We start from the raw sequence: 22,982 nt of genomic DNA, 5'->3' as shown, positions 1-22,982 counted from the left end.
ATTCTGCAACTGTTTGTGAAAACTTTCAAACCAGTAGAAAATTATTAGACAGTAGTTATTTATAATTCAGTTCCATGATCATAAATTTTAATTTTGAATCAGTCTGTATAGGATATGTTTCATATATTTTCACAATATTCTATCTAGGGTGGTTATGTGCTGGATATTATAGGAATGTGCATCTTTCAAAAAATAAATAAATAAAATTAAAGCGAATAAAAAAAAAATGTTGCAATTTTAAGCAAAAGGTGAAGGTAAATGAGTTTCTACTTAAATATCATTGCCTAATCTTTAAAGGTACCTGTGGCATGACTGTAAACACTAAATTACACGATAACCACAGTAATTAACTTTAATGAACTGAAAGTACAAATATCTCATACTGAAAATAACAGTACATCATCAGTTCATGGAAACATAGAAAGCAGTCAGTGGTTTACCAATTAAAAACTGTTGCTGCATGTTAGAAATTAATATTAATAAATAATATTATTTCGATGGCTAATATAGCCTACTTTTGTTTAGGAGTGCCCCCTTTTTTACAATGCCATCGGGTCTTTACTCAAATCTTATGGCATTATTTAAGTGTTATAAACTAATATATGACGAATAATATAGGAGGAAATTTGGACATACCTGTTTTTTTTTTTTTTGGATGTTGTTTTCTGTCTCCTTATCCTGGTAACATGCATTCATCTGCTGTTAAAGTAATGTGGGGGAATTATTTGAATATTATTTCAAATAATTTCCACACATTACTTTTTTCTCCTTTCTTGAATTGCTTCCTATATTATTCTTCATACATTAGTTTTTAAAACACCTCAGTAATGCCCTAAGATTTGAGTAAAGAGCCAATGACATTGTAAAAAAAGGGACACTCCTAAACGAAAATAGACTATTAGCCATTAAAATAATAGTTTATTTTTGAGGAGTAACATGAGAATTTTCCCAGAAATAATACCTATTATAAATAATATTATTAAAAACAATTTTTGATGGTTACATAAGACAAGAATCTCTCAAACTAAAGGTTAATTGGATAAAGGCCATGATTTTGCTGTGGTACCTAAATGCATCCTGTATCTTGATTTTTTGCATAACGTTGAATGCAATCTGTCAGGACTTTCCAGTGAAGATGCTAATAAACTACACTTCGAAGTTGCTGTTTCACTTTTTAAAAGCAAGTTACCTACATATAATTTATCTGGTGCTGAAACTCCATGCTGTTTTCATTAAGACAAAAAGAGTAATATAGCTATTTCGAAAACAGATAAAGGAAAAGCTGTAGTGGTAATGGATAAGGCCGACTATGAGAGGAAGATAGACTACCTTTTACAGGATACCTCCACCTAAGAAATTAGTCATAACCCAACAAAAAACACAAATTAAACAATTAAATAAGCTGCTTAATGAAGTTGTTAGTTGAGATCAAAATACTTTGGACAAGTTACGCACTCATTTTGGAAGAACTCCTCATTTATTATGGCCTCCCAAAAATTCATAAAGAAGTTTATCCATGATGATTTATCAAAGAATTAATGAATACAAGTCATGATGGGTCAGTAAGACCCATCATGAATTGTATTGACACTCCCACCTAGAGAATTGCCAATTTTCTGTCATGTTTATTAACTGCCCATACTGGAAAATCCAGATCATTCATCAAGAATTCCACACATTTTCTTGATAAAATCAAGGATATTCAAATATACGAGACAGATTTGTTATTCAGCTTTGACACTGTTTCCCTCTTTACCAACATTCCATTATTTGACACTGTTAATTTACTATATGATGATTACCCTCCTGATATTGTAAAGATTTTTGAATTTGTTATACAATCAGGATATTTCAGCTGGAAAAACAAGATCTATGTGCAAGATGAAGGCACTGCCATGGGTATCCCTCTGTCTCCACCTTTGGCAAACTATTTTTTGAACCATCTGGAAGATACCTTGTTCTCATCCATTCATCTCCAACTCTCTCATTGGTTTTCATTATGTTTATGATGTTTTTGCTGTTTGGCCTCATTCTGAAAATAAACTTACCACTTTCCCATAACAGATCAATAGCCTTCACCCACACATTCAATTAACCATGGAAAAAGAAAAGGCTGGTAGTTTACCATTCTCAGACATCTTTTTTATGTGCACAGCCTCTGATAATTTATCAGCCAGTGTTTATCAAAAACCTACTTTTACTGGCAGATACATTCATCAAAAGTCTGCTCATCACATCTCTCAAAAAATCGATGTTTCAAGTCTTTAATTAATAGAGCACATAAGGTGCGCTCTCCTCCCTCAAGTTTACAACAAGAACTTCTCACTATCAAAATAATATACAAAAAAATATACAACCCTAATCAAATCCAGCAAAAAATCGACTCCTATGCGCTAACACCTCAGGATTCTTCAACAGACCGCAGGGTTCCAATCCCTTATATTTCTGGCATCATTGAACTGATTGGTAGAATTTTGAAGAAGTATCATCTCATTCCCACATATTTTCCTGTCAACAAAATTTTTCATCTGTTGCCATCTACAAAAGACAAACTGTCACCTCTATCTGGCATTTACCAGATAATTGTGAATGTGATCTAACATACTTTGGGCAAACAGGCCATTCTGTGGAAAAAAGAATTAATGAGCATCAATATTGTATCAAATACATAAATTCTCAAAAGTGTGATCTGGCACAACATAGTATTGACAGTAAACACAGTATCCAGTGGGATGAAGCTTGTTTTCTCCATAGAAGCAGGTTTAAATATGAATGCCTTTTCAAAGAAAGTTGCAAAGCTCTTTTACATTGGCCAAATCTGAATCGGAACAATTGTATCTCTCTCTCCCCCCAAAAGTTTGGGTGATTCTTTCCTTATGTAACCATCAAAAATAGTTTTTAGTAATATTTTTACTAATATTAATTTCTAGCATGCGGCAAACAGTTTTTAATTGGTAATGTTAAACTGTGAATGAAACTATGTTGTGTATTTTGTCTTTTTCATTCACATTTAACATTGTTTATTATATATTAATCATGACTTATATAAAAGTTATTTATTAATCCTTATTTAAGAATTATTATTTAAGTGTTTGTTCTGAATTTTATCAGCTATTCATTAATTAAACAATAATATATGTATAAATTATTGCGACTTATATAAATAATGTAACGCGAATATTATTATAGTTATCTGTATACGGAATGAAAGAGTTGATTAAGTAGCTCTAATGTTCCATTTATTGTATTTTTATTAACTCAATGTAGTGGTATAGCCTTATGTAACATTAACGAAAATGTTTACATTTATTTGTTGTCATGGAAACGCATGAAGTAAACAAGCGCAAGTGGAACAGAGCGTGAGCTGGGAGAAAGATAATAAAAAAAAATATATAAGTAAAGAGGGGAGTTGGAACGGAAATTTTGAAGTGAAAGGAAGCAAGGGTATAAACTAGAGAGGTGGAAGTAAATGAAAGGTTCTCAAGAGCAGAAGTTAAAAAGGATAATATTTATAAGCGAGCAAAGATGAAGTGAATCTTATAGTTATCTGAAAGTGAAGTCAGCAGTAATAATAAAAAGAAATTAATGCCGTAATCGGATAATATAAAAAGCTGGACGTTCAGTGAAGAATTCTGAATAAAAACCAGTTGGTCTAGAATTGCGACTTATTTCTAATTTGCCCTAAGGAGAACTGCACAGTGTTTAATTGGTTAATGAGTGGTAACAAGGTTAATTAAAGTACCCTACAGTTGATGTCTAGAGTTCTAAAGCGCGATTAATAGTGTTTTAGTTATAACTGTGGATAAGTCTTATAGATGTGTTCTTAAGTGAAATAAATATATTTTAAAAGTATACTGACAACGTAATTGATGTACTAGGAACTATTTCTGGTAAGGACTATCATATTGAATTATTTCAATACATGAAGAATTGTGTGTTAATTACGCTACGTTTAACTTAACTTGAACTGTGGAAATTCTTCGAAATTGAGAATTGAAGATAAGCATTGCTTGAGAGATATTTACAGCTATTAGTGCCTGCGATATTTTTGAGCTTATAGCATGGCTGAGAAATGTGTGTAACTGATTAGACAGGAAATTCTATTATGTTTAATTAAGTGTAGGAACTTCGTGTCTCAGAAACTGAGAAAGTGTATGTGAAGGTTTGGAAGATTGAACTAATGTGATTGACTTGGCCTAATGTTTAACTTGATTTTATTGTTTAAAATTAGAAGTAGAATTTATGTATATGTTATATAGCTTATATTAAATGTTTCATTTTGTTAATTTAATTATTGTGTTTGCCTGAATTCCTTTTTATTGCACCATTCACAAAAATTCGAATCTTGCGGGAATCCCAGGTAGAAAATAAATACTTCGGTCAGAATGAATGAGGAGACTGCTAACTAACTTTGAATTGATCCTGCTATTTTATATAGACTTATCTAAGGATAGAGTGGCGCAGTATAATAGAAATTTCTCTACCCTTGGATTGGTGATCAATTTGCAATTAGTTGTGTTTTATTTTATGAAAGTGACTTATAACAAGACGGCGGATTCAAACATGAAGAGAACCACGTCACGACAAATTACATCCTGTCAACTGCACCATTTGTCGTGACGTGGTTCTCTTCATGTTCGAATCCGCCATCTTGTTATAAGTCACTTTCATAAAATAAAACACAACTAATTGCAAATTGATCACCAATCCAAGGGTAGAGAAATTTCTATTATACTGCGCCACTCTATCCTTAGATAAGTCTATATAAAATAGCAGGATCAATTCAAAGTTAGTTAGCAGTCTCCTCATTCATTCTGACCGAAGTATTTATTTTCTACCTGGGATTCCCGCAAGATTCGAATTTTTGTGGACGGTGCAATAAAAAGGAATTCAGGCAAACACAATAATTAGATTAACAAAATGAAACATTTAATATAAGCTATATAACATATACATAAATTCTACTTCTAATTTTAAACAATAGAATCAAGTTAAACATTAGGCCAAGTCAATCACATTAGTTCAATCTTCCAAACCTTCACATACACTTTCTCAGTTTCTGAGACACGAAGTTCCTACACTTAATTAAACATAATAGAATTTCCTATCTAATCAGTTACACACATTTCTCAGCCATGCTATAAGCTCAAAAATATCGCAGGCACTAATAGCTGTAAATATCTCTCAAGCAATGCTTATCTTCAATTCTCAATTTCGAAGAATTTCCACAGTTCAAGTTAGGTTAAACGTAGCGTAATTAACACACAATTCTTCATGTATTGAAATAATTCAATATGATAGTCCTTACCAGAAATAGTTCCTAGTACATCAATTACGTTGTCAGTATACTTTTAAAATATATTTATTTCACTTAAGAACACATCTATAAGACTTATCCACAGTTATAACTAAAACACTATTAATTGCGCTTTAGAACTCTAGACATCAACTGTAGGGTACTTTAATTATCCTTGTTACCACTCATTAACCAATTAAACTGTGCAGTTCTCCTTAGGGCAAATTAGAAATAAGTCGCAATTCTAGACCAACTGGTTTTATTCAGAATTCTTCACTGAACGTCCAGCTTTTTATATTATCCGATTACGGCATTAATTTCTTTTTATTATTACTGCTGACTTCACTTTCAGATAACTATAAGATTCACTTCGTCTTTGCTCGCTTATAAATATTATCCTTTTTAACTTCTGCTCTTGAGAACCTTTCATTTACTTCCACCTCTCTAGTTTATACCCTTGCTTCCTTTCACTTCAAAATTTCCATTCCAACTCCCCTCTTTACTTATATTTATATATTTTTTTTTTTATTATCTTTCTCCCAGCTCACGCTCTGTTCCACTCGCGCTCGTTTACTTCATGCGTTTCCATGACAACAAATAAACGTAAACATTTTCGTTAATGTTACATAAGGCTATACCACTACATTGAGTTAATAAAAATACAATAAATAGAACATTAGAGCTACTTAATCAACTCTTTCATTCCGTATACAGATAACTATAATAATATTCGCATTACAATATTTATATAAGTCACAATAATTTATACATATATTATTGTTTAATTAATGAATAGCTGATAAAATTCAGAACAAACACTTAAATAATAATTCTTAAATAAGGATTAATAAATAACTTTTATATAAGTCATGATTAATATATAATAAACAATGTTAAATGTGAATGAAAAAGTACTCTTATTTTCAGTACGAAATTTGTACTTTAATTTCATTAAAGTTAATTACTGTAGTTATTGTGAAATTTATTGCTTAAATATCATTGGATATACATTTATGATATTAAAAAAAATCTCATAAGCAGAAAGCAAATAATGCAATTTACCATCATTTGCTGTTCATAAAAACATGTTTCTAAAACTGAAGCATGATGATCCATATAATGGTACTTTGCAAGGAAAGAAAACATTTTTATTCATAAACATCTAACATAATGATTTTCAATGTAAGTATTTGAAAATAGCATGAAAATAATTTCTGCAATATTTCATTAATAGGAAAGAGCATAAATTACCTTGTTCTTGTACCGATTTGAAGGATAAAAGACAGCAAATTTACTATTATTAAATAAATTCACTGCTAAAATGATATATTGTCACATTTCAGAATAGACTATTTATTTTCACACATGCGAAATCCATTTTTATCTTTAGTAAGAGACAATCAATAAGATGTGCAGCAAAACATTCAAATATTGAAGTACAATGAAGGAAAAATTCCAAGTCAAGTGACACAAAAGTTGCTCCACTAGAGTTAATCCACTAATGGCTCTACAATTGACATTAAGGGATTAACAGTAGAGGATGGTAATTACACAACAAAAGGCAGAATGCTGCTCGTGTTTTATCCACAAAAAATTCTAAGGTGGTCTGAGTATTTCATCTACTTCAGCCAGTTGGGAGGTTAAAGAACTGTTTTTTCATAATATGCTTAGTCTTGTCTACAATTAGATACAGATTAATTATTTTCAATTATATTGCATCAGCTGAATAAGTTGAAACAGAGGCAGTGCAAAGAGAAAATAAAATAATGAAAGGAAATAATTTTCTGTTTCCAATCAGGATTATGTTTTGAAGAGATGGAAATTCAGCTTAAGGGAAGAGAGTTTTCTGAAAGAAGTGTTGCTCTTTTGCAGTTTCCTGGTAAAATGAAGGATGTGAAAAATAACTGGAATGATGAAAGTTCATATCCTGAGAGGGTGTAATTTTGAAACAGGTTCTTAAATACCAAACTTCAGCTGTGTCATTTTACTTGAAGTACAACATATCTGGATGTCTGGTTTATGGAAGACCAAAGGTTATCAAGGCAAGGTCTATTCATTTATGTACATACAATAACAGAAAATAGTATGTAAATAATGTGGAATGCCAAATACCCATTCCTGATCACTAAATATCACCACAGTGCAGAGCATAATGTTCACATTGCCAACCATTGCAACTGACAGTCTCTAATACAAATCACAGAGTTGCTACTAATCATTCCCCAAAACTGAATTTCACCTATCCTATTATTATTACAACATCTCCAGGGAGTCAAAGGAGTGCAGAACGCCACCATCTATTTCGTAGGCTGATGATCTTTGGTTCTCTGATAAGCTTTGGGATGGTCAGCTCAGCTACCACTATGAACAACTAAAGTTTCACTTTTACAAGACTCAAGATTTATTATCAGAGTAAGCAACTTCCACTAAAAGTTTCTAATTATCAACTATCAGCAAATTATATATATATTTTTTTAAGTGATCAAAGTTGAAGAAATGGACTGATTAAGGGAATGAAAAGTAGTTAACACAGGGAAGAGTTTGTTTATTCAACAGCACTTTCATGGCTATTTGTAAGGACACTTTAAAAAGATTTTCATGATTTACCACCTAAACTAACTTTTCATGTACAGTACATTTCATTTTGCATAAAAACTGTACACATTCTTATTATAACATAATATATTTGTAAAGTTCTGTGTATTCCCTTTATGAAGTATATATTTTCTTGTTTTGCATGTACACTATAAATTTCTAGATGAATCACAGTTTAACCTGTAGATTCTGTGTAGGTGTAAATATTATAGTGCATACAGTAATATCCTCTGCTACAATACTTTTCAGTTATGAGTAATGCCCACGTACACAACGCTTTTCACTCAAATGACATTTTTAAAGACATGATGCGCTCATGAATCAACTAATGAGCAATTTTCATGAACTGTTTGTTTACGACATCATTGTTGATACACGTATATCTGTATTTTGCTGTGAATTATAAACTGTTTATAACTATTGTTATTATTATTTTATTTATTTTTTATGGGAACCCATCCACAAGAGGTTTATCAACTTATAGTACACTAGCATGGATAAGCAAGAAGAATTTGTTCACATTTATCTTGAGCAGCTGTGGACTGTATTTTTTAAGAAACGCATACGATGGCAGACTGTTCAGCGGGCAGCAGTGGAAGGACAGAGAGAAATTTGTTCTGTGAGTTTGGAGATGCATTTTGTGGAGTCTTGATTAGTTGCTGCATAAGTCTGAATTGATTTGACAGAAAGTGGAGATATTACTGATGTTAATTCTGATGAACAGTGGCCATGGGAGTATTTATAGAAGATGTAAGCAGCAGAAACTGAGCACCTGTGTTAAAGCGAGTGATGTGTATCAGTAAGTGAGGAGGGAGGTCATTAATCAGTCTGACTGTCCTTCCTTTTCTGTACAGAGTCCAGTAACTTTAGGATGCTTTTAGAGGCACCACCCTAAATATTGAAGCAATATTCAAAAAATTAGAAATTGTTTGGAGTTAAGGTAATACCTTCAGCAAAAAAGAAAACCTAATTTTTTTTTGGAAGCAATATTTGTAATATGTATGTGCCAAGAGAGATCCGAGGTTAGTGTTATGCCAAGGAGATAGATCATCATGCATGGGGATTTGGAGTTGTCACAAGTAAGGCAGGAGGAGAAGGGTTCTTTTTTGTGGGAAATAAAACAGAATTGCGTTTTGCTAGCATTGAAATTGATAAGATTATTCAAACCCCACTGATGAATATTTTGGAGATCTGTATTTAGGGTGGTAGTGGTTAAGGCTGTGAAGATTGTAGTGATTTGTGCATTGCTGTCAAATGAAAAGGAGGAATGCAATGTGCTGTCATCAGGAAAACTATGTATTGGGCTGGTAGTCTGCTGGAGTAAATCATTTATATATAAATGGAATAGGGTGGGTGAGAGAACAGTCTTGTGGGACCTCTGCATTGGTTGTATACTTAGAAGGAACCATCCACTATAACTCAAAGTGAGCATCCAGTCAGAAAGCTGGAAAGCCATCTGTAGTCAGGGGACAGACCAAATGATGGGAGATTACATAACAGGCTTTTGTGCTAGATCCAGTATAAAGCTTGGAAATATCAATCACTTGGGACTCTCCAATCTTTTCCATAGTATTTATCCAGATATGGGTGACATAAGGGTAGATCACCTGTTGACCAACAGTGATAGAAACCATACTGGAGGTCATTTATTAGCTATTTATTTATTTATTGTATGGCTTGTACACGTGGCTAAAAGACAATAAGATATAATACACATGAGTATAGATAAGATACACATATATGATTAAAAAAAAAAAGTCTACATTCAGGCAAATATAAATATGAAATTTATGACAAGCATCAGACAGAAGATTAGTCATATTTTAACATTTAGGTTTTTGATCCAGTTGATCGCCTCTGGGGATAGGTCAAAGAGGTCCTTAAAGTCACCTGGATATGCTGTCAGCTCGCATTCCTGTACTATATGGTAAATGGTTTGGGTCTCGGCTCCACACAGGGATAATGGGGATTTGGTATCTTACCCCACTTTGAAAGTAAGTCTCCACATACACCATGGCCTGTACGAATCCTTTTCTCCGTCATCCATATATTCCTGGGCAGGTCAAATCCAGATGGTTTTTGGAAGATGTTTATGTGATTGCGAACTTCAAGTGATACTGCTTGGGACCACAGTACATTCCACCTATCCACCATACTGTCATTCTGGGTAAGCAGATTACGGGCGGTTTTTATGGCAGGTCTTCTGGATTTTAGTCTATTGGATAAAGCATCTGGAATAAATTCATGTATTAGGAGATTTTGGTTATTTAAAATTCTTTTATATTCATGAAGCAAGGCTTCCTGTCGTTGCAGTTCCGGAGGAGCAATATGGCTCAAAGTGGGGAGTCATTGTAAGGGTGTATTCCTAATGCAACCTATTATTAAACGCAGAGTAGAGTTAAGTTGAGTATCTAGTTTATTGACATGGTAACTATTGAGCCAGACAGAAGCACCATACTCTGCTGCACTGTAAACTAGACCCATTGCAGTGCACTGCAGAGTTGTGGCACTTGAGCCCCATATAGTACCACAAAGCTTCTGAACTATGTTATTTCTGGTGTGAACTTTAGCAGCGATATTAATCATATTTATTAGCTGAGTCTTCAAGATAGCATAGCAACTGAGTGTTGATAGGACTTTCCATTACTTTGGAAAGAACTGGAGTAAGAGAAATTGGCCAGTAGTTTGAGAATATAGATTTGTGAGCCCTTTTTAGGCATAGGTTGAATAAGGGCTAATTTCCAGACTATAAGGTGGAATAAGAGAGAGAGAGAATAAAAAGACAACACAGAATGGGAGGCAACTCTGGAGCACAAATCTTTAGGACAAACAGAGGAATGACATCAGAGCCAAGGGACTTTCTAGCATCCAATTTGAGCAAAATTTCCTTAATCTCTTTTTGGCAAAAGGACTATTAGACACTGAGTGATGCAGAGTGTGTGGGATGGTTGGGGAACATTCACCAAAAGCAGCAGTACAAGAATTGGAGAAGAAGTAGGAAGCCAGGAGATTGGCTTTTTCTGTGATGATGATACAACAGAGCCATCAAGACACAACAATAGTGGGAGCAGTTGCTGGACAGATGTTGCAACCAATGGCTTTGGCTAAAGACCAGAATGTATGGCTGCCATTTGAACAGGATGCAAGTTTCATGCTTTTTAGCTCTCAAGGTCAGTTTTTGACATGCTGATAGTTTTCTTGCAGCTATTCTTGGTTTTGGTATAAGTGGATGGAGTTCTGGATTCAAGCCAGCTATGGTATGCTCGATTTTTCTCTTGGCACTTCAGTGGGAGAACTAAGACTTAAATAGGGAACAGGAACTTAGGATGGAACAGGGAATAAATGTTTCCATGCTTATAAGAATTATTTCAAGTGATATGTTCAGCACACAAGTTTGAGTCAGATGGCCGGAAGCAATAATCCATCCAAGGAAATGTGGTATGATAGCTGTGTAGATCATCCCACTTCGTTTTTTTTGTAATGCATATGATGCGTGGATGCAAGTGACTGTGTTCATGTGGTTTCATGGGAGATCAGTATGAGATTGTGGTTTAAACTATCTAGAGAACAAAGTATAGCCAGACTGGTTAGCACTCTCCAACCAACAGGTTCGAATCGTTCCATGGGAATGGATGTTTGTGATGTAGATGGGAAATGAATTTCATCTCCTGGTATGAGACCCGCCCTCATATTAGAGGCCTGAAGTAACTTGAAAAAGTTCCATTTTTGGTCTCTAGAGCAGGGTTTCCTGACTATAAATAAAAAATGAATTACAAAAAATATATAAAATTGATTTAAAAATTCCTTAGCCCACTTATGGTACATAATGTACTATAGGTTTACTAATAACCTTTTGTGGATGGGAACCACATTAAAAAAAAATTCACCATGCACTTGGATGGATCACTAGCAAGGAAGAGGCCCAAGACATCTGGAGTGGTTGAGAATGTTTGGTATTCTGGTAGGCATGTATACTATTTGTATAAGACTGTTGGTGATGGCAAATCTCTATACCAGCTTGATCTGTGCAATTGGAGTAGGAAAGCCAGCTGGTGTTGTGAACATTGAAGTCTCCAAGGAAATGACCTAACTGTTAGGAAAGTTGGATTGAAGAATATTGACTTTTAAGGAAATGAAATTGAAAAGAATGGTTGGTGACATTAGGAGAGTAGTAGCAAATGAATTTGACAGAATGGGCACTCTTTGACATGACATGTTGGAGTGAACATATGTACAGACTTCACCTTTGGGACAGGAGTCAAAAAGTGTCTCCATAACTAAAGATGGAGATTGAAATAGATGTCATTGAAGCCATGTATACTAGTGCAGTGTACTGGGAAGGTTCTACAAGTTTTGCAGTTGACTGCATCAGTTACATGTTCCCTATGATAGAGTTCAAGTTTCCATGCTGGTAGCAGGACTGGATTTTTACATTAGAACTCCTTTATAATTGACTGACCATGTGTCATCTCCACTTTGTCACTTTTCTTCCAGTTGTTACCACAATCTTCTACCCTGTTCCTGCTGCATGTAATGAGATCTGGCTGGGCTTGTACTTGTAACATGATGGTGGTACCTTCTGACAGGCTTTTTCATGGTGGTTATGGATGCCAATCTGCTTGTTGGCATATCGCAAGTCAATTTGACTAAGTACAGGAGATTCATCCCATCACTATGTATTCATGGACCTGAAGCAGCAACACATGACGATTCCTAGGGTCAAATTTGAATCATTCAGCAATGCTTGTAGATATCATCATTTAGCATCTGTTACTGAAATGAAAGTCAAGTACAATGGTGTTGTATTTTTTATTCTCTGTCTCCATAGTATCTTGGAATGACATGCTGATTAGGCTGTGAAGCCTGCTGATGTTTTCGGCACTAGGCAGATTACACATTGAGATGCTGACTGTGAATTGCTTTGAAATCCCCCCACAATGTTGTTGATTTTATGTGAGAAAGTATCTATCAATCATCAAGAATAATATTGCACAGTTCTAAGCTGCCCATGCACTTTCTGAGATATAGAAACTTTAATGAAGGGAAAACATACGAAATAAAAGAACAGCTGGCTGAGGTCAGGAGTTTTATTGCTGATTGGCCAATATCTTTATGTAATTTGCATGCATCGAATGGCAGCAGAAACCATACGTATGGTTTCTGCTGCCATTTTTGCCATCTTTATTCCATGCTGCAGGCATACCTATATGTACCTGCTTTGGAGATATTAGAGCAGAAAAACTATTTTTGTTGAAAAGCTTGGAGTACTTACAGTCAATCCTGAGTTCTTCAGTTCCTTTATATCTATTGCTGTAATGTATTTGGGGATGTAAAGTTGGGTAAAGATCACTCTAAATAGCAGCAGATTTAAAGAGCACAAAATTTTAACACAATCCAGAGTGCCACAGAGTGGTACAATGTTTTATTATTTTATTTTATTGTTGTCAATAACGACAGATAAAATTCAAAGTAAGAGTGCTGTTGCTTACAGTGAAAAGAAGAGGATGCATAAACCTATTCCATTACACACTAAGATTAAAAATTATTAAAGTGATGATGATGGTGTATCGAACACTGAGGTTGGCCACAGGCTAAACTTACCTTGCTCTACTGTTGTTACAGTTGTTAAAAACAATGATAAAGTTCTTAGAGAAGTGTAAAGTGCTACACTAATTAATACTACAGCTATACATAAATGTGACAATCTTATTGTCACATTATTATTTTCATTTCTGAAAATTATTCAACATTTATTGCTTGCATATCTGATGTAAATAAATATTTCATTTATACACATATATGCTTAAAAACATTATTTAACCATTACATGGATCTATAAGTGAGAAGGGAAAAAAGGAAAAAGGCATTGATTTGCTATACGTGATAGTGATCTGGAACCTAATGTATCATATGACTGGGGCATGCATATATATATATACAACCTGTCAGAAAGCAAATAGGTAAAAAGTTATTTCATAAATATTTGGAAGAAAAGCAATAAATTCTCCTAGAGCTAGATGGTGTGGGAAAAGTATTTATAGCAAGGATGTACTTGCATTTAAAAAAAAACAATGAGAAATGTTTATTTCAATCTCTCAGAGAAATGCTCTTCTCACCAATACTGACCTACAAAAATGTGAAAATGTCTTTCAGATAAATAATTCAACAGGTGTCACCAGGCTAAAGGAGTAAGACGATATGTTTTCATTCTTTTTTTATTTTGTGTAAATAATACTCTATTGATTTTCTTTGTTGCAGAAGCAGTCACACACCATGACCTCAAAATATGATTTACAACAGAACATTCATGTCTATCCTGGATCTTTGCTCTACTCGGCACACTGCTGATGCATGAAGAAAGCTAACATGAAACATAACGTTCAATGTGTGCTCTTTTCCTCTAAACTCTATGTAGGAAGAGTGTATGTAGGAAGTTAAATAAATATTTCATATCTTTGGAAGTATCATGACTTTCTTGAATGTAAATGAAAATAGTTTGACTTAATCTACATTAGGATCCATTTCAATTTTATTGTTATTTTTGAATTGTCAACATTATGTTCTCAAGATGTTGCCCAATATTGCATTTTTTTTTCCATTTAATTATTCAAAATAAATAGTAATAATGCTGTATTATTTCAGATAATTATAATTATCAAGAAAGTGTATAACATCTATTACACCATATGATTAGTCTTGAATTCAGATTTCTTTCAACAAGTGTCTTTATTGAAAGAAATTAGCAATGTGTTATTCTGCCTTAGTTGTAATAAATGCTTTATGAAAGATTTCCCACCAATTTCTGTTAGAAAGTCTGTAACACTCTACTCCATTCTTCCTTATTAAGTTTCACTAATGAAGAGAGCTGTCTGGTTTGCCATAATTTTGCACTCCAATTTCCCCAGATATTCCATTTGGTTCCAGTTGGAACTCTGGATGGTCATTAATGTTATTCTCTTCAAATAATGCTTCAATCATTGCTTTGTGATGTGGAGTCAGCCTTTCAACATAATACATTAGAAGGTACAATTGCATGTTTGCTGCATCAAGCTAGTTCTACATTATTGTAGAACTAGCTTGATGTTGGACAATGTAGTGTAGAGTACATGCAACTGTCCAGAAACCTTAAAACCCAGCAGTCATGATTATATGCACTACAATCAATGGATATATGCAATGCATAAAACAAGAAACAACTTAACATGACCTTGTCATCTCCAAATTTCATTGGTGGGATAGCATATTCAGGTTAAAAAGTCTTCTACAAGCATCCTCCCTGCGGAAATATTTACATCCAACTGGAAAGATGTGTATTCATTCTTCCAATAATGGCTGTGGACTGTAACTCCTCCAATATGGCTATTTGCATCTCCAAAAACAGATTCTTCTGGCTCAACAGCAAGATGAGGTAACTTGCCTTCTCAAGGAGCAGTGGTTTCTATCAGCATTTTAGGGTATAATATACATATGATATAACAGAGCCTAAGATATAACCTACTTGGGTAAATCATAGGCACAGCGAACTGGAAGATGCTCATTTCTTTGGAACATCACCAACTGTGGACTCAAAATGATTAATTGCCACCCAACTATCACTGATAGTTGATAAAATCTGTATACTGCATAGTCAAATGCATTTCCCTGAAAATAGAGGAATGATTCATGACTTTTGGTAGGATAGTGTACAATGATTACTGGGTGTCTTTATTATCATGATGGCACAAAGCACACTGAAGGAAAATACTACTGGAGAATTTTTAGAAACTTACCAAAACATTTGCTCAGACTTGTCTGTTTATCAATAAATACCTTCGCCGATACAACATTGCCAAAAGGTGCAAAGGTCTGTGCTAAATCTGAATCTGTAAATTCTTGAGGAAGATGATATATAAAGAGATTAGCTCCTTCTGGACCTGTAAGATGTATAAAAAATCTTTTAAATTATAATTATTTAATTAACTATCATGGCACTTATCCATTATTATTATGATTAGTACCAAAGTTTCCACTCAAGCCAACAAGCAAAATTTTAACTTCTTTACATTTAATTTCCCTATTTGCTGTTTTAAAATTATGTAAGTTACTGTGCAACTCATAATTGTTACTATTTCAAATATCCTGTAAGTTTTTTCATTTTATTAATTTTTATTTTTCAATGTAAATTACCTACAAAAGGTAGTAAACCTATAGAAGTACTGATGATGTTTTAAGGATTAGAACATCTGGAAAATCTGTTCTAGAAACTAAAAATAGAACTTTTTTCAAGCTGCTTGAAATTAAAAAAATTCAGAATGGTTAGTTCACACCATTTGTAACATAACGTTAATACTGTGTGATCAAAAAGGCTGATCTGTCGATAAATGTCATAAATCTGACCTTGCTGAGCATGAAATTACTAATACTAGGCAGGATCCACTGGATTGCATAATTACTGCACAGTTGTTCCCACAAATTTGAATGTCTTTTTTTTTTTTTTTTAAGTGCTTCTCCAATGCTTAGGGTTGCCAGATTTTGGAAAACCAAATACGGGACATGGGTGACCAAAATAATGATGATGCTTTATGCCATGAAATGTCAGAGTTATTTTGGCAGCAATAACTTTTCTTTCATTGCTGGTATTTAGGTTTTATAAAATAAGTATCAATGCTTTTGGAACTGAAACTTGAAATGCTCAATTTGTGTTTCTGAGTGCTAATGTGTTGTGTAATATCCGATTGTCCCCCTATGTGCAATACTAAACGTTCGTCAACAGATTTTGCATTCAACTTCGTCATTATGTTTTCTTTTTTCAATAAAATTCCATTCTTTTGAATAATCATCGTAAAAACTGCACTTTCATTTTGGCATTTTTAAAGGCTTAAGGAAAGAAATGAAATTTAATTTACCTTTCTATAATTAATAAAGAAAATTACTTTAACTTTAATTATATATTTTATGTATTAACCAAATATCGCACATTCGAAAAAGGCAAGATATTATTTTTTAATAATTATTGAAATAACATCCACATACTGTACCGATACTGCATAATTGTTCCCACAAATTTGAATGTCTTTAAAAAAAAAAAAGAAAAAAAAAAGTTCAATGTTGCCCCAGTCCTGAAAATACTTCAGGCACAAACTTTGTTTGCTTGCACTTGGATAAAGGATTAAACCAAATATATAATTGGTAGCATAGTCAAGTGAAAAAACTTTCATCAAGTTATCTCTAATACAGAGAATTTTAATAATGTGTGACACCTTTTGGCAACTGGTATATGGAAATATGACTTCTCCGTTACTTCCACTTTAGTATCACCTCTGGGTCTGGCTCCCACTGATGAGATCTCAATAAAGGTCGAAACCGGTCTGGATAGCGACCCTTCCTTTAATGCATAGCATTATACATGTCAGCAAGGAGATGCGCTTTGCATTGTGGGATACTAAGGAAAGTGATGAGAAGTTATACCACCTTTGCCACGAGTTGCCCCAGTCCTGAAAATACTTCAGGCACAAACTCTGTTTGCTTACACTTGGATAAAGGATTAAACCAAATATATAACTGGTCCAAATAAGAAGTGTTCGAAAATAAGCAAATGCAATATATCTGTACAGAATTATAAATAAAATGCTTATACTAAATAAAAAGCGATCAATGAAAGAGACCGTCACTGCCATAAACTGAAAACAAAATAATTTCTTCGAATTGTTAGTTTTTATGGCTTACAAATCAATTTAAGTTGGATTATTAGAAAATAATATTGAAAATTATAATTGCTTAACCTAATATTTATAATTTTATCTTTTCATTAAAATACGGGACATTAGGCTGTCCCTTCAAGTACAAGGACAGCAAAATTCGACGTAAAATACAGGACAGTCCAGTATATACGGGATGTCTGGCAAGCCTACCAATGCCTAAACTTTAATGATGGATTATCTATACCCCAAAATTTGAGAAACTGTTATAGGTAATTGTATTTCTTAGTTTTACAAAGTTTTATTCACTTAGTTATAAATTAAATTTAAAAAGCCAAGAAATTGTATTCTTGTTTAATCTTTTATCCAAGTGTAATCAAAAAAAGTTTGTATATGAAGTATCTTCATGACTAGGCTACTTGTACACTAAATGGGCAAAACATTAGAGATAGGGATGATGAGAAGTTGACACTTGCATCCTCCCGCACAGAGGAAAACATACCCAAACCGATGTTTGGGTATGTTTCGTAATCAGTAAACATGGGTAATCAGTGCATCGCAATCAATAAACATGGGTAAATGTAGTAATCTTAGCAACTTTGATCATGGATAAGACAGATGGGTCATCTATCACCCAAGTGTAAAAACCATAGGGTTCTCAAGGGCAACCATATCAAGAGTCTACTGTAAGTATACCATCAATGGATGTTCCAGCACACAGCAAGCAAGTGGTGGCTGACCACATGCCACTGATGACCAGGGTTGATGTACACTGTTCAGTCTTGTACAGTAGGGCAACAGTGGCACAAATCACATCCAGTTTTAATGTTAGAGATCCAAGCAGTGTCAAAGAGTGAATGGTACGGTGTACCCTCCATACCATACCACATGATTAAGGTGTTGGCTACCGGAATCGACGTCTTAATTGTGAACAACTGTTGATAGCTCGTCATCAGGCATTGCATCTCGCCAAGTGTTGGGACAATCCTCTGCAAAGTGGACCACAGTCATGTGGTCTGAGGAATCCTGTTATCAGTTGTACCAAGCTGACAGGAAGCCTCATCGTGCCAGGTCAACTATATTCAAGGAGGAGGGGTGGTGGCTCTGTGATTGTTTGGGGCACCTTCTCGTGTGACACATTATGTCCCTTAGTGTGCCTGGAGAGGTCCTTAAAAGCAGCAAGCTACCAGAATGTGCTGGCTGATCACCTACACACTTTCATGGCCTTCGCGCATCCTGCAGCCGATGGTCTGTTTCAGGGACAATGCACTGCCTCACCAGGCTGCAACCACTCATTTGAGTTTGGGGCTGTCTAGTGGCCCCCCAAGGTTCCTGGATTTAAATCCGATCAAATCTCTCTGGGGTGATGCTGTAGAGTGAGACTATATCTGGGACTGACATCTAAAGTATGAGCCAGACCTGGAAGAGATATCAAGGTTGAAGTAATGCAGAAGTCATATATATCTCATATACAAGTAGACAAAAGGTGCTTGACCTTCTTAATAAAAATCTCTAGATGAGAGAAAGATGTAGAATGTATTTGATGTGTAATGCACTTGGGAAAAGGATTAAAACTAAGTATAAAATTTCTTGGTATCTTTAATGTATATTACACCCAAGGTAAAAAAAACATTCTACATCTTTCTCTCATACAGAGATTTTTGTTAAGTAGGTCAAGCACCTTTTGTCTACTTGTATATGAGATATATATGACTTCTGCATTACTTCAACCTTGGTATCTCTCCTGGGTCTGGCTACCACTGACGAGATCTCGGCTTTTGACAAGATAAGTATTTTGGTTTTCTTTCGTTTGTTTTTCACTTTAATTTATTTTACTGGTGCTAGTGGTGGTTTCGTCCATACTAGAACTGGTTTCTTTTAATAAATATTAGGAATGCTGGTAGTGCAGTTAGTATCTGCATTACGGGATTACTTTTAGTGGCATCGCAGCTGCCATTTATAGTAGCTCAAACATTTGCTGGTGGTGTAGAATTATTTCTGTATCACGGGATTATTTTATTCTCAGTCTTATGACTGGAAGTTTTTTTTTCTTCCAATTAAATGCAGAGGTTATAGTCTTTTTCCCCAATTTAGATAATGGTACCAATTCCTCCAAGGGTGCGAACTCTAGGAATTGAAATTCCTGGATGTGAAGAAGCAAGACGGGTAACTAAGGTTTTAAAAGAGATAGTCAGTGCAAACATGATTTATTCTTTCATCCCTTACGGCAGAGGAAAATATTTAATTGAAGATGTGGAAACAAGGGACAAACTATTTTACTTTCGAAGGCAGCACAGTCATTCCTGTAATGGTCGGGAGCCAGTTAAAACAGTAAAAATCGAAAGAATTCCAACGGAATATATAGAGAATAGTAATGAAATTCTTATACAGACATTTTCAAAATGGGCTAATATTAGTAATATACGAAAGGGTTTATCAAGTGAAGATCTAAATTGGTTTTCTGGTGATATCACCTTCACAATGGATATGAAGACGTCCATACCAAACTTTGTCAATGGCTGCGTTGTGGTTCATATGATCACTTAGGTGGTAACTGTCCCAAATCTAAATGTTTCAACTGCATGGAGAGGGGACACATCACTAATCAGCGCCTCAAACCCTGTCAGAAATGCAAAAGTTCTGAACACTGCGTTAACACCTGTCCTTTTAGAACTTTCGCAGAAAGAGTGGGAGCTCCTGTAGACCAATTAGAACACCATATATATATATATATATATATATATCAGAGAGGCATAATGAAGAGTTCTCGGATCTTCCAAGTCAGTCTAGTAAAGATGGCACTTTTAAGCAAACTACACTTGGTAAAATCACAAAAAGTGCACAACCAAATCAGTTAGAAATTAGCCCCAAAATTCCAGATCTGCAGGAGCAATTTTTCCAGTCAAATACTGATGAAACATCAGTATTTGACTGGAAGGCATAATGAAGAGTTCTCGGATCTTCCAAGTCAGTCTAGTAAAGATGGCACTTTTAAGCAAACTACACTTGGTAAAATCACAAAAAGTGCACAACCAAATCAGTTAGAAATTAGCCCCAAAATTCCAGATCTGCAGGAGCAATTTTTCCAGTCAAATACTGATGAAACATCAATTGAAATTACCAATAATGAACCTAAAATAACAACTGAATAGGTACATAATGAAATGCAAAAACATTCAACTGTTCTACAAGAAGAAACTGGAGAAGAAACAGAAAAGCAAGTAAGACAACTGAAAGAACTTAATATGCAGACAAGATCATCAAAAAAGGAAAGATGAATTAATAAAAAAAATTGAAGATAAACAAAAAAAAAATTAAAAAAAAAGAACTATAATTAAAAGAAAAAGAAGTAATAAAAAATGTAAAGATGGAGAAGACTGTGGATCATCAAATGAAAACTCTTCAGGCTCAGAAGAGTTTATGGATTATGAAGAGCCAACTCATGCTAATAAAGAGAAAGCAAGAGATACAATTAAAGAAAATATAATAAAGTTTACTGATTCCAAGTTTTCTCAGTACAGTTATCATCTACGTGAAAAGAAAATAACTAGCTTCCAAATCAAAAATGATAGCCATGAAACTGAAGTAATGGAAAGCAACTATAAAAAACTGGAAAACAATTTACAAGAAGCAGGTTACACAATTGCTTCTTCACAGATTGAAGACCTCATTGGGCTCATTCAAAATTTAGAAGTTAAAGACTTACCAATGACACTTAAATAATCATAGCATCTCTTTTCTGCATTGCCACATTAAATGTACGAGGATTCCATAGGCAAATTAAACAAGAAACTATATGGAAACTTATGCTATGCTATAATATCAGGTTTTTGTTTCTCCAAGAAACATACTTCTGCAGATATACAGATATGAAAAGTTTAACAGATACACTTCTTTCTTATTGGAGCTTTGGAAGATTTAACAGGGCTGAAGTAGGAGTTCTTATTCTTGAACCCCCCCCCCCCCCCTGGGCCATTCTGTAATATCCAAAAGGATGCAGAAAGGGGAATCTTGACAATAGATTGGAAATTATGTGTAATAAGGTTTATAAATGTTTATGCTCCATCCAATGGAACAGTTAAATGAAAATTCCTAATCTCCAGGAATACACATATATAAATCAAGGTATTGGTACTTGTATAGATCGAATTTATATCTCTTCTTCCCTTATAAATAGAATAATTCAGATAAAACATCTTGACATCAACATGTCAGATCATAATTCAGTTATATTTAAGTTCCACTGCATGGAAAAAGTAGAGATCTCTTCTGGACTATGGAGACTTCCACTAAAATTTCCATGTATCTGTTCAACTAAATTCCAGATCCTCTGTTTGAATTAGAATAATGTTACCTGGAATTGGGATATGTGGTTAAAATTCAAACAAGCAGTAAAGCAGAATATGATGGAATGGGGAAAGGAACAGGCTTTCCTTAAAAGGAAAAAGTTGAAAGATCTGTATAAAGAGAGAAGCTGGTTTGTAACAAACCAACACAATGGTATAGAATGTAGCAACATCATTAGAAACATTAACATAGAGATAGAACTGGAAAGGTAGAACCAAGTAGAAGAAAGAAATTTTAAAATAAGAATATAACAACACTTAGCAGATAGCCCTTCATCTGCATTCTTCAATAGACAATTTACAAAATTTCGCAAAGAAAGGACTATCACTCAAATCTGTGTTGATGGAGAAGACATGTCCACCACTAAAGGCATTCTTGACTCCTTTCAAAAACATTACAAAAATCTGTTTGAAGACAACAGTACTGTTGGAAATTATAACTCTTGGAACATTAATGGCTTTCCCTGTTCCTATCCAAGATGGGCTTGACACCCCATTACAGCATCTGAAGTTACCACAGCCTATAAAGAATGCCAGGCAAGAAAATCCCCAGGGTCTGATGGTCTAGGGATAGAACTTTATCATGAGGCCTGGGATTTTATTCTTCCCATTCTAGTTACACTATTTAATTCCTTTCTCTCATCAGGGGACACACACACACACACACACACACACCAAGTGAATTTGTAGCAAGCCATACTGTCCTCATTCCTAAACCTAATAGAGATCACACCTTAATCAGCAGCTGGAGACCTATTTCTTTATCTAATACTGATTACAAGATATTTTTCCGCATTATCAATAACAGGCTTAAAGTGGGAATGAAATATATAATTAAAAGCACACAGTGTATGGAATACACCTGTGTCGAGAAGTAGAATTTAATCTAATCCATTTAGTTAACACGAAAAAGCAGTCAATGGCAGTGCTATCAGCAGACCTTCTCAAGCATTTGATAATGTCCGGCATCCCTTTCTACTCCACATCCTCCAGCAAATTGGTGTAGGTAAAAAACTGCTATCTGTTATCAAAGAAGCCTATGCCAATTCAACCACCTGCTTCCTAGTT

General features: G+C 34.3%; 1 protein-coding gene across 4 annotated transcripts in view; it reads right to left on the bottom strand.

Moving 5' to 3' along the window:
- LOC150104072 (CUGBP Elav-like family member 1) overlaps nt 1–22,982 on the bottom strand; it is a 579,257-nt gene that overhangs the window by 48,117 nt on the left and 508,158 nt on the right. For all 4 annotated transcript variants that reach the window (XM_090397270.1, XM_090397273.1, XM_090397272.1 and 1 more), the window contains one exon: nt 15,661–15,804. In XM_090397270.1, the coding sequence (XP_090253396.1) occupies nt 15,661–15,804 (144 nt within the window). The remainder of the gene's footprint in view (nt 1–15,660; nt 15,805–22,982) is intronic.

The sequence above is a fragment of the Typopeltis vanoorti genome, chromosome 8, assembly GCF_054136105.1.
Source record: "Typopeltis vanoorti isolate ZY-2024b chromosome 8, IOZ_Tvanoo_1.0, whole genome shotgun sequence".
Lineage (NCBI taxonomy): Eukaryota > Metazoa > Arthropoda > Arachnida > Uropygi > Thelyphonidae > Typopeltis > Typopeltis vanoorti.
Note: the sequence above shows the minus strand (reverse complement) of the source record. Positions and strands in the feature narration are given on the sequence as shown.